This window comes from Rhinopithecus bieti, unplaced genomic scaffold (genome assembly GCF_001698545.2).
Source record: "Rhinopithecus bieti isolate Rb0 unplaced genomic scaffold, ASM169854v2 scaffold_2574, whole genome shotgun sequence".
Classification (NCBI taxonomy): Eukaryota; Metazoa; Chordata; class Mammalia; order Primates; family Cercopithecidae; genus Rhinopithecus; species Rhinopithecus bieti.
In genome coordinates this window covers 8,064,480-8,076,912 of record NW_016804493.1, presented here as the reverse complement: position 1 = coordinate 8,076,912, position 12,433 = coordinate 8,064,480, and the positions used below count along the sequence as shown (strand labels likewise).

The 12,433-nt window shown below is 37.4% G+C and overlaps 1 protein-coding gene across 7 annotated transcripts in view; it reads left to right on the top strand.

The window, feature by feature from the left end:
- Nucleotides 1-4,002, top strand: part of PROX1 (prospero homeobox 1) — a 48,512-nt gene extending 44,510 nt beyond the window's left edge. For 4 of the 7 annotated variants that reach the window (XM_017868797.1, XM_017868799.1, XM_017868798.1 and 1 more), the window contains exon 5: nt 3,225-3,464. In XM_017868797.1, the coding sequence (XP_017724286.1) occupies nt 3,225-3,413 (189 nt within the window). In that variant the 3' untranslated portion in view covers nt 3,414-3,464. Of the gene's footprint in view, nt 1-3,224 lie in introns of all 7 variants that reach the window. The other 3 variants (XM_017868801.1, XM_017868802.1, XM_017868796.1) reach the window with 2 other exon arrangements.
- The last annotated feature ends 8,431 nt before the right edge of the window (nt 4,003-12,433 follow it).

Here is a 12,433-nt window from a genome sequence, read left to right as displayed (position 1 = left end):
TCACCCAGGCTGTAGTGCAATGGTGCGACCTCAGCTCACTGCAACCTCCGCCTCCTGGGTGCAAGCCATCCTCTCACCTCCACCTCCCAGTAGCTGGGACCACAGGCGCATGCCACCACACCCAGCTAATTTTTTGTATTTTTGGTAGAGATGGAGTTTCATCATGTTGCTCGGGCTGAAGCTTCCCTTTTTTAAGTATTAAGTGTTTTTAAAGTATTAAGTAACTGCTACTCTAGAGCAATATGGCGTAAAGCAGAAAGCAAGATCTCACTATGAGCTATTTATCAAATGACTTTGCAAAAGATACTCTGCTGAGGCTCCTTATCTAAAGACCTTATGATAAGGTGTACATATAAAAGTAGGTAAAAAGTTAAACAGCATCAAGACACAAATGCAAAAGATGATAAAGGACAGCCTATGATTACCACCACAAGAAAGGAATATTTAAAACAGGTTAAAAACCCACTAAAACCCATTAACAAGCATGGCAAACTATAAAAATGATGAAGGGGAGACTGCATACAACCCCCAAAGAAGTTGCCTTGTTCTCATGCAAATCCTACAACTACACTTCCCTCCCTCCCCTGGTGCTGATGTTCTAGATGTACTTCTTCTCTCTCCTCTGACAGTCTTGAACAATGCCCGCCCTTCCCCTGTCCCTGGCTCCCCAGACCTCCTGTACAGTTCTTGGCGTGGGCAGGGCTTCCGGCCTTCTCTGGCTTCTCTGGGGCAGCTGCCCACACCTTCACCCCTCAAAGCTCTCTGCCATGTCATGCTGCATCCCTGAGTGTTCAAGGAACGTAGATTTTTCATTGAGGCTGTATTGCCGATGGCCCATGAAACCACCTTTCTTGAAACGTTTATTTTAATAAATGCCTATGATTGGCCAGGCATGGTGGCTCATGCCTGTAATCCCAGCACTTTGGGAGGCCAAGATGGGCAGATAACCTGAGGTCGGGAGTTTGAGACCAGCCTGACCAACATGTTGAAATCCCGTCTCTCCTGAAAATACAGAAGTTAGCCAGACTTGGTGGCCTGTGCCTGTAATCTCAGCTACTCAGGAGGCTGAGGTAGGAGAGTCTCGTGAACCCAGGAGGCGGAAGTTGCGGTGAGCCGAGATCATGCCACTGCACTCCAGCCTGGGTGACAGAGGAAACTCCATCATAAATAAATAAATAAATAAATAAATAAATAAATAAATGCCTATGATTATGTTTCTGTAGCATTTGGCTAACAGCTCCCAATCCAAGGAGTGAGAGTGGGCTTCACTGTTCTCCAGCCACATTCCCTCCCTCAATAATGCTCATTTGATAAAATGTGGAGGATTATCTTTGGGGGTGGAGGTGACTGTACTAAAAAAGATTGCTTCATGAATTTTTATTTGTGTAACGTGAGTGGGAGGGCTAAGCTCTCCTCTAACAAATACTCATGTATGCAGGAAATTTGGGAGGAAATAACCCAAAGGCCTGTGGAAAATCCACATGAATTCTCAGCAGAGAATGGCCCTTGGGGTGTATGGGTTTGCACATTCATGGTGGACAAGGCGGTACTTTGAAGGATTTTCCAGGCAACACTGGGAACTATGTCCTAAGAAATGGGCCAGTGTGAAAGTCTTTAGGAGGGTCTGCTAAAAATGGAAGCTTAAGACTGGTTGGCCCCAAATGGAGTCCCTTTCATTTTTTCTGCAGAGTTATTACATTTCTTTATAAACAACAATTAACTTGCCATTGGGAAGAATGAACTTCTTTGTCCAATTTTAAACGTGAAAAACAGGGATGTCAGGTGATGATTCTGGTTTTCTTTACCAGTTACTACTATTATTAAAAAGTGCATTGCACCCAAGGTTGGAAGAAAGAGATGAAACATGTTCAATATTACAATACCTCCTTTTTACTTTGGTAAGTGGCATGTCTGAACTTAGATGAAAAGTCTTTCATCTCTTGTATATGTGTAGATAAATATTGCTATATGTATTCCTATGGTACCTTTATGTCCTCATATGTCTGCACTTAATGTAAAAATGAAACTTTACTGGTGTGTAAGTACCCCACTAAAAGAAATCTACTAAGTGTCAATGTGTACTTGGAAAATTATGAGTTCATGGATTATTCTGTGATTCTATTGTGTTGGCGTGGGGATAGATAGACCATGCTTTACTCTGAGTAACTTACAAAGAACACTAATTAAGTACATCAGTAGTTACTGCTTTCCTTAGTCAAGATATCAGATTATTAAACAAGTAATTAAGAGAATACACACACATACACACACACAACACACATACATATTAATTGCTGTGGAAGAAAAGCCTTAAGAAATTGGGGTTCTAAAATGAATAGTTGGAGAATGTTTATTTTGAATGATAAGGACCTTGAGCAATTTCCTTACCCTCTCTGAGCCTCAGTTTTCTATTGTGTACTTGGGATAATAACACCTCTTAGAGAGACTGGGAGAACCGAATGACATAATTCACATTCAGTACATAAAACAGAGTGTGGCAAGTAGTAAATACTCAAAAAAATGTTAGTTTGTATTATTACTATCAGCTGAATAAATCACTCTCTTATGCAGCAATTCTAATTTCAAGGTTAAGTATTTTCTGATGCAATATTTTAGGATCAGTTTTGTGACTTCTTGTTAATGTCATTATTTTACTCCTTTATGTATAGAGAGTACTTTATATTGCAGATTAATATACAACTTAGCATCTGAGTCAACAATCCTCTGAGACAAACAGATAACTGAGATTTTAGAAGATTTTCTTCATTTAAAGTGTGGGTTTAATTTATAAAGAAGCCTAACTATTTGTTATTCTATTTTGAGAACATATTTTGTTTTCATAATGGCAATCAAAAGGAAATAGGATTCAAATTCTGAAAAATTAATTGGAGACTTTCTTCTGGATAGCATCTATTTAATGAAGTGAGGAATCCCAAAAGTCACATCCCATATTCCTATCCTAATTATCCACAATGAAATCCTAGTTTTTCAATGGACCTGCATGGATGTTTCACACACTCTTCTTAAAACAAAGCTGTCAACCCCACATCACAATGCTGCTATATATAATGACTTTACATAAAAGAATAGAAGCCAGCCATTTTTAGAAAATGCAGGTGCAATGTAAGCCCCTTTCTGCAAGACTGAACTTAGCTCAGTTTCCTTGGAATAACTGTAGACTTGAAACTGAAAACTTTATTAATGCCATTGTCTCCTTGTATCAGCAGGTTCCAGAGAGATTCCTGGAAGTTGCTCAGATCACATTACGGGAGTTTTTCAATGCCATTATCGCAGGCAAAGATGTTGATCCTTCCTGGAAGAAGGCCATATACAAGGTCATCTGCAAGCTGGATAGTGAAGTCCCTGAGATTTTCAAATCCCCGAACTGCCTACAAGAGCTGCTTCATGAGTAGAAATTTCGACAACTCTATTTGAATGTATGAAGAGTAGCAGTCCCCTTTGGATGTCCAAGTTATATGTGTCTAGATTTTGATTTCATATATATGTGTATGGGAGGCATGGATATGTTATGAAATCAGCTGGTAATTCCTCCTCATCACCTTTCTCTCATTTTCTTTTGTTTTCCATTGCAAGGGGATGGTCGTTTTCTTTCTGCCTTTAGTTTACTTTTGCCCAAGGCCCTTAACATTTGGACACTTAAAATAGGGTTAATTTTCAGGGAAAAAGAATGTTGGCGCGTGTAAAGTCTCTATTAACAATGAAGGGAATTTGTTAACGATGCATCCACTTGATTGATGACTTATTGCAAATGGCGGTTGGCCGAGGAAAACCCATGACACAGCACAACTCTACAGACAGTGATGTGTCTCTTGTTTTTACTGCTAAGAAGGTCTGAAAATTTAATGACACCACTTCATACATTTAAGTATTTTGTTTGGTTTGAACTCAATCAGTAGCTTTTCCTTACATGTTTAAAAATAATGCCAGTGACAGATGAGCAGCTCACTCTTCCAAAGTACCCCAAAAGGCCAAATTAAAAAAGAAACATATTCACTGGGCAAACTCTGAAAATAGTACCAGTTTCTTCTGGAGGCAAAGCAATTTTGCACAAAACCAGCTCTCTCAAGATGAGACTGGAAATTCATACCTGGTCTTCTAGTCACCTCTCTAAACTTGACAATAGGTTCTTCTTCATAAGTGAGCTTACATCATTCTTCATAAAGAAAAATCCTATAACTTGTTATCATTTTGCTTCAGATACTAAAAGGCACTAAGTTTCAAATTTACACTGCTCAACTTTGTTTATATGCTTAAAAGGATTCTGTTTACTTAATACTTTTTTCCCCTAAAATACAATTTTCTGAATACTTTCTTCCCGTAAGGAATAAAGGAAAGCCCAACTTGGCCATAAAATTCTTGCCCACACTAGAATTTTGTTGACAGCTGTTAGCTGACTTGATCTTCATCTCCTAAGAGGAACACATACATTTTCACATGCAATGCCACACTCTCCTGATGGGTATTCAAAGTGGTGACAGTCTAACTCAGTGTTTCTTTATTTTTGGTATAACATTTTAAAGCAATTGACAATGCCTCTTTCAATTCAGAAGCTAGTATTGACCAAAATGTGAGAAGAGTGTATAGCATAGGAAAATTTGGGGTTAACCCAAAAGACACAATTCCAGCACACGTAAGAAAGCTAGCTGCTATTTTATGCTTTCTTCAATGGTTCTCCTCTTTTCCTTTTCTTTTCCCTGTTTTCAATGATGTACAGTGTTCCATACTTGCATTGAAAAAAATCGTATGGCATTCACACTTTTTTTCTTAGGTGGGTTTTTGTGTGCAGATGCAGTAAGAATTCATTGTTCATCCTAAAACTGTTTTCCAGACCCCTCCTTCCCCTTAGGTAATTCGATATACACCTCCTAAAATGACACAGTAACAAATCTGGTATTTAGAACATATAGAACATAAATGCCATTTTTAAATTCAATTTTAATAAGAATTACATTTGACTTTGGAGAATACAGGTTTTGACCCATGTGACTGACTAGCTGACCCGATCGCTGTAATTTAACGTCATTTATAAATCTGCTGATGGACAGGAATGTATGAACTCAATTATTGTCAGCACAAAGCCTTAAAACCTGCTGACTTTAAATTAAACGGTGCAGTCCTATGATGCCCTGCACCATCCAGGGGACTAACAGGGCCTCGCAGTGTGGACAGAGGGTGCAGCCGCATGGGCTGGGGCACCAGCCACTTCACTCTGCACCCGCGGCCTCACACATCTCCCAGCTCACACTCTACTAATGCACAGTCATTAGATCCAATTTGTTATTTTTCTCACTTGCTTTAAAAAAAAAACAAGTTTGGATAACCATGACATTGGAATAAAGTGGGAAGAAAAAATTCAATCAGCACAAAGTAGGGAAGCGATCCCAACTTATAGTCACACTTTTCTGACTGGCTTTGTTTAAAAGAGTGTGGCCTTCCTTGTTCATGTCAGTACACCACTGGGTTTTTGCTGTTCCGTGTGATTCATATCAACATTGTGTTACCATTTGCAAGGTAAAAGGCAAAGCTGTAGTGTATTCACCTATGTAGACAGATTGCTAGGTATCTTTTTGATCTGTGGCGAGTTGAATATTGATTCCAGACTTATTTGGATTTTTTAGTATTATTTTCCCCTCCCTTCTAATTTAAATAGACAAATTAAGCAAAAGTGTGTGTTCGCAACCAAATGTTGATGCCCTTATCTACTGATAATATCCTCTCAATGTTCACTGAGGCATAGAAATTATTTCAGAGTAGAAATTGCAGCATGAGGATAAACTCACCTCTTTGTTCTGAAAATAGAAATTTATCACTATGTTTTCTGGTGGTTTTCTCTCTTAAAATCAAAATCTTGTGCCTCCCAAGTGCACTGGAAAATGACAAAAGCCTGTCTCTCCAAATTCCTATTTAACACTTTGATTACTTTTTTAAATCACCATCTTTGAAATCTTAGCTCAACTCTCACCAAGAGAAAATTGGCCACTTGGGAGAAAGTTAACTTTCTATGGTGGGAGGGTGAAGGATGAGGGACAGTTTACATAGGAAAAGAAAAAAAAAGTCTAAAGTCCATGTTGAAAAACCACACTACCACTTATTTTCCGCTAACCCTAAATTATTTTTGCGTATACGCTTGAGGTTATAGTCTGTGCCTAGACCTAAAATGCACCAGCGGGGGGGATTTTAAAAAATCCTTCAAAATACCAGTTTTTTCCCAACAAGTACAATTGTTCTTGTGCCTTCTGTGGCTTTCGATTTCATCTTTTTGACTTTATTTCCAATTACTACAGCTGCAATAAACACTAGATTTTTTTTCTGGCTGTTTGACATAACGTTGATAGCTATGCATATTTTGTGTCTTTTAAAACAAAGCGGGAGAATACGTTTTGAAGAAGAGAATTTTTAGAACAGTTTGATACCGCAAATTATTTTTTCCTCAATTGTTTGAGCAGCATTCGAGTTTTGAAAATTCTTGTAGAAGCCAATTTTTTGTAACTGTGGTGCAAATCTTGTGTTTTCTTAGCCTAATGAAAAGTAGTATAGAAGCAATATTTCATACCATGTGCTATATATGTGTGTGCAGATGTGTGAACATAAAAGCACATACACACATATACACACATGTAAAAATATACATATATATATATGCGTGTGAAGTGGAAAGCTTACCTTTTCCTATCTAGATTTAAGAACCTATTTTAGACATTTGTTATGTTTTGTGAAAAGAATGTTCTATTTGCAACAAAACATTTAATTCTTACTGTATCTCTGGCTGTTTAATGAGGACGTTTCACATTAACTGGTAAAACACGTGGAAGATGTTTTAGAATGTAGTAATTATTTAAGTAAACGTTCACCCACATATTCCTGAAGTTTGCTTTGTGCCTCCGAGTATTATTTAATTAAAGTGTTTTATGTTTGCAGAATCTTTGTTACTGTACTAGGGATGTGGGTGAATATCATTTTAAAAAATTTAAAACAAAAAAAAGCAAAACAAAAACACTAAAGCAAGAGGGGAACTTTTATAAAGCAATGTAAATATTTAACCTCATGGCTGTCATTATGTAAGACATGAGATTTTAATAAATAACTACATTCTCACGACATCTGTCGTATTTACTAGGAACACTACAGTGACTGTACAGACAGTTGAAAGCATTCTTGAAAATCCTGCTCTCTCCTTTTAAAAGTTAACAATCTCTTTTATCAGATGTCAAGGGCAAGGGTAATGCAGTTTCTGTAAATTTATGAAATTTCTTTTTCTATGTACATGAAGACATTTAGTAACAACCCCCTTCCCGTGCACACACATGGGCAACACACACACACACACACACACATACATACACACACATTGTCATAAAGCTAATGATTTGGGGGCTTTAAAAAATAGGATGTCCTCCAGGAACAATCATAAATTTATGAAAGAAAGAGTAGTTTACAGACTCCCCTGAAAGAAGCAGTGTATATGTGAAGACAGTGCAAAAATCTCTTTGCCATGTATATTATAGCGTATTCATTGGTGTGAATAGTACAAATGTTTCCTTCTGGTACAAACTCTGTGTTTGCAAATTACAAGAAGCATTGTTTTCAAAAAGCTCCCCTTAAAAAATGTAACTGATTTATATGAGTAAGCAGTTACCGTATTGCACTTAAATGTTATGTTGAAGGAAATGCAGTTTTGTTTTCTGTAGATCTGTTGGTTGTAAACCACCTATAAAACTAAAGCTAAAATGCTCATATTCAGAGCTGGGATCAAAACTGGTATTTAACCTTTGCATCTTCTTATAATTATCCTTCTAAGAATATAACACAATGTGGAAGTGTCTGGACTTTGAGTCTTTTCACTGAGCCCTCTCTCAAATCTGACACCCCCTCAAAATGCACAAACATAAGCAGAAAAGGCAAACAAGCTTAACTTCTTTTATGAAAATGTATTCATTCTGTATTTTTTTTAATATTCAATTCCCCTAAAAAGGGGGAGAAAACATTTTAAAATTGTATATTACCACTTCAAATTTAGAACTAAGAAAAAAATGTATTTGGGATTGGTCTCAGTGCTACCTAGAAGAATCAAAGGTCGTGGCTTCCCTCATTATTGTCCCAGCCATTTCTCATATGTATATAGTATAAACCGTGACAAAACACTGCCTTTATATTATTTAGCAATATGTTGTAAATAGCATTATTAAGCTCTTTTTTGTAATAAAGACCCTTTGATTTGAATATAGTACAATAACTGAACTGATAAAGTCAATTTTGATTTTGTTTGTTTTTTTTTTGCTAGAGGCAATTTCAATTGTGAATTTTTGTTGTTGTCTATTGTTCTGAAGACTTTGCATAATTTATTGGTTTAATTTATCCTAATTTATTTGATGAAGGTGTACAATTTTGTATTACCAAGGATGTACTGTAATATTAATTGATATGATAAACACAATGAGACTCGTCCATATAAAAGAAATAAAAACGTTTGCTAGTAGAGAAAATTGTGTGTGATTGTAGGACATGGGTAAAAATTAGTATTGGCAGCTACTAATATGTGTTAAAACAGGGGGAAAAAAAAAAGTTGCTTGGGGGAATGAATGAGCGTCGGCGATTAAGGGGCGATATGGCAGATTTGATAATTACAGCATAAGCCTCTCTTAACTGTTACTTTGTGTAGTTTATGTCTTATTGTATTACCTCATCCAAACTTTACTATTCTGCTTTGTGTAGGCACTTAAAGGATACCAGTAGGGGGCAATCCACTTGCCTTGTGCCAGAGTGTGCCTTCCAAGCTCTCCTCTTAAAACTGAATGTCATGTGCAGCTATAACTATGCAAGCTTGTGCCAAATAAGATATACAATTACAAAGCTCAGTGCCGTTTGATTTTCTTAAAGAATGAGTGACTTTTAATTTTTGGACCTGTATCCAATTGTAGGACAGCAGGCGTATGGAGATTTTCTTTCTCTATAATTCTTAATTCTGTTAGCCTAAAGTGCAACTCCTAGAAACAACATTTTTTACTTTAGATGCTTGGAATAATTGCTTGACTTTCTCTCTCGGAAACATCTTCTTTCAGGCTTAACTTTATTTAGCCCTCAAACTTAAAAAAAAAAAAAAAAGCTTCAGCTCAAAGTAATATTTTACTCTTAATTCAACAATTGTTAATGTTGAATGATTCTAAGAACAAGGAGAGATGTTCCCAAAAGTCACAGAATGGCAAATATATTACTTAAAATATGGGGATTCAGGGCTTGCACTGTTCTTACTCTGGATGAACTCAGAACTAAATACTAATGTAAATTTTCAGAACCTTTCTAAGATGTTTCTCTTGACATGACTGGCAGCATGTTCCATACTAAGAGCATTGGTTGTATGGCTATTGAAAATTTCTTTTATCTATTTCACTTTGTTTTAAAATCATGTCTCCTTTATTCTTAAATTAAGAACAAGAGGAACTACCAGAAATCACCTGCTATTTGAGATTGACTCTATTATCCACCACTCACTGCAGCTGTGCCTTGCTTGTGTCTGTACCTGCTGTTGCAGACTGAGTCTTCATCATCTCTCAGATTTCTTCTTTTGCTTTCCCCTTCATGGTGAAAACTTTATATTTTGACCCTATTGACACAAGGGTGCCTGGAGTCAATGCAATATTAAAACTTTATTAAAGGATAATAGCATTTTTTCACTTTCAGCTCTTTTTTCTATTAACAGCACATATTTAAATTCTAGTCTTCCTAACTAAATTGTTCAAAAGAGCATACCTAGTCCTTCATGCCAAAATATTTATTCCCTGATTGGAAAAAAATATTCCCTCCTTCCACTATCTCTTCTTGGAAGGGAAAAGGCATTTGCAGGAATGTAGTGACTCCTCCATCTTCTTGTACTTGACAGTTATCTGCTTTATACCAGATTGGATAATTTCCATAGGCACCAAATCACTAAGAGGTTATAGCAGGTAGAAATGTTTTCTGGTAGGAGGTTTATTAAAAATATACCTTAAAGCCCTTACTTTTGTGACTCTAAATTATCTGGTGTCATTAGTCTAGAATAAAATGCACCACCTTCAACACTGATCTGAGCCGTCATCACAAACCCTATTCCACATGCGTGTCAGTGTGACCAGTGCCCTGTGGAATGTATAAGCATCTCAAACTCATAATAAAGAAAAGATTGGTTTTATTCATTTTTCTCTCCATTAAAGTAATTTTAAACATTAACAAGTTTTCCTTAAAAGCAAGGCTAAAAATCAGCACATATTTACAATTAATTTGTTAATACATGAGGAGGTGACATACAGATGCCCCGAATAAAAGTCACAGAAATACATCAAATGTTTGTCAGGTACTGCCAAATTCTGGGGTCTATGAACATTCCTGAATTTTAAAAGGCATAAAATACAAGAGAAGGACGTACAAAGGAAAATTGCAGATACATTTTAGAAAATAACAGATACAACAACTAAACAAATTTATGAAAGATTACTGAAGAAATAAATGGTGCTCTACTCCCTCACCAAAGATATAACCCTTTGGTAGAAGGAGGCTTTACATTGGGATAAAAAGCTGAAAAGTAGCTTTTGAAACTAAAGAAGTCAAGAGAGCATTGCTTTGGGTGTTAGGAGACCTGTCTCCAATCCATTCAATTCTAAAACTTTTTAAACAGCCTACCCAGAGAAAGCTAAGCAAGTCACTTAACGCTTCAGTGTCTCAGGAGAATTGAAATAATTATGAGAGCTAAAGGATTGCTAGACTCAGTGTGTTCACCATGTTGACTTTCACCAAAGGATTCCTATCTGCCAAGAAAATGGTGTGTTAGGATGTTTTTGTTTCTCATGAGAAGGCAATTTAAGTGACAAGGGCAAAATTCTGAAGATAGCCAAATGTGACTCTAGATCCTTCTCTCTCTGTTCATGATTGGTTCTCTCTTGGGTAAGTGTCCCTGCTTCTTGCCAAGCATCTGGTGCTCTTGGGTTGCCCCAGCCCTCCCTCTGTTCACAACGACAAGCCGTCTACCAAAGTTAACATTAAGATATCACTGACTTGATATGTTTCTCTTACCACTCATACATTCATAAAAAGATATGCAGTGTACAAGAATACATTTTTACTGTTTCTGTATTAGGTCTGAGGTCACCTGAATGCGAGTGATTATGGACTGGAGGCCTTCCCTACCAAACATCAGGCCAGGCTTTTTGAATGGTATTGCTCCTGGCTGCATCTTGCCAAAAGGCAGTATGGTCTGTCAAGGCATTTCTGTCTCCCAGGCCTCCTTCCCCTCTGTCTCCAGTACTGACTTCCTGCCCATGATCATAGAGTCCTTCTAAATCCCCTCAAAAATCATTCATAAGAACTCAGAGGAGGAGGTACACTTCTCCACTAAAGCCTGGTTTGTTTTTCTGGTTTCAAAGAAAAATTATTATCACTGAAGATATTTCAGAGATAACCTAACCCCGTGGCTTTTATTCCCTAGATCTCTAGAGAAATGTGGTTATTATCTCAGAGACCACAAGATTAGGACCTCAACAAAAGGAGTTTCATCTTTATATTGAGGTATAATAAAACATTCATTTAATAAAAAGAGTTCTCTGCTTAAAACAGTGATCTCTCTGAGTATAATAAAACAGATTTCTATGTATGAATGTGAGTACTAAGTAACAAGTAATTCTACCAAACCATTTAAAGAAAGGAGTTCTCTGCTCAACAACACAACTTAATACTCTCATTGGGTAGGGTAAGAGATCTTTAAGGATGAACAGGAAAATTAAAACAGATAATAATGCATACGAGTTCTATCAAACCTTTAAAAAAGAGACTAGTTTTGCACCATGGAAACAGCACAGAGCCTGGCACCTGGTTTGTACTGAATCTCTATTCTCTTTCTTCTCTTCCAGTCAGTGGTTTTAGTTACCTTGCCATGTTGTTTTAAGTTGTGATCTAAGAGCTTAAACACCCACACCCATTCCAACTTCCCAGGACATTCAAATTTTGAAGAACACAGAAGTGCAGCAGGAACTAAAAACTTCTGCCCTACTCTTGCCATTTCCCCAGGCCCCTGCCTTCAGCCTCAGGCCTATAGCCGCTGTGGCCACACCTTCTGCCAGCCATGCTTGCCTAGGCTTCAGAATAAGAGTGGGACAGCTTAGAAAGATTAAGGTGCCATAGCGCACTGAAACAGAATCACTTAGGCTGCCTCAATCCTGGCAAAGGGGAGGGTATTATTTGCAAAGCCCCCTGCTGAGTCTCCCAGGTGCTAGCTAGACAGGCTCAGGAGATAGTTTGGCAGTCACCCTGGAAAAAATGCCTGTGTCTCTGCAAATAAATCTGCCAGTGTAGAAAGCACTGGGTTTTCCCCAGTGCTTGTGCAAATAGTACTCTGTGCTTTGCTGGTATTGGAAATTCCTTGGTATAAGTAGCTCTAGACCACGCA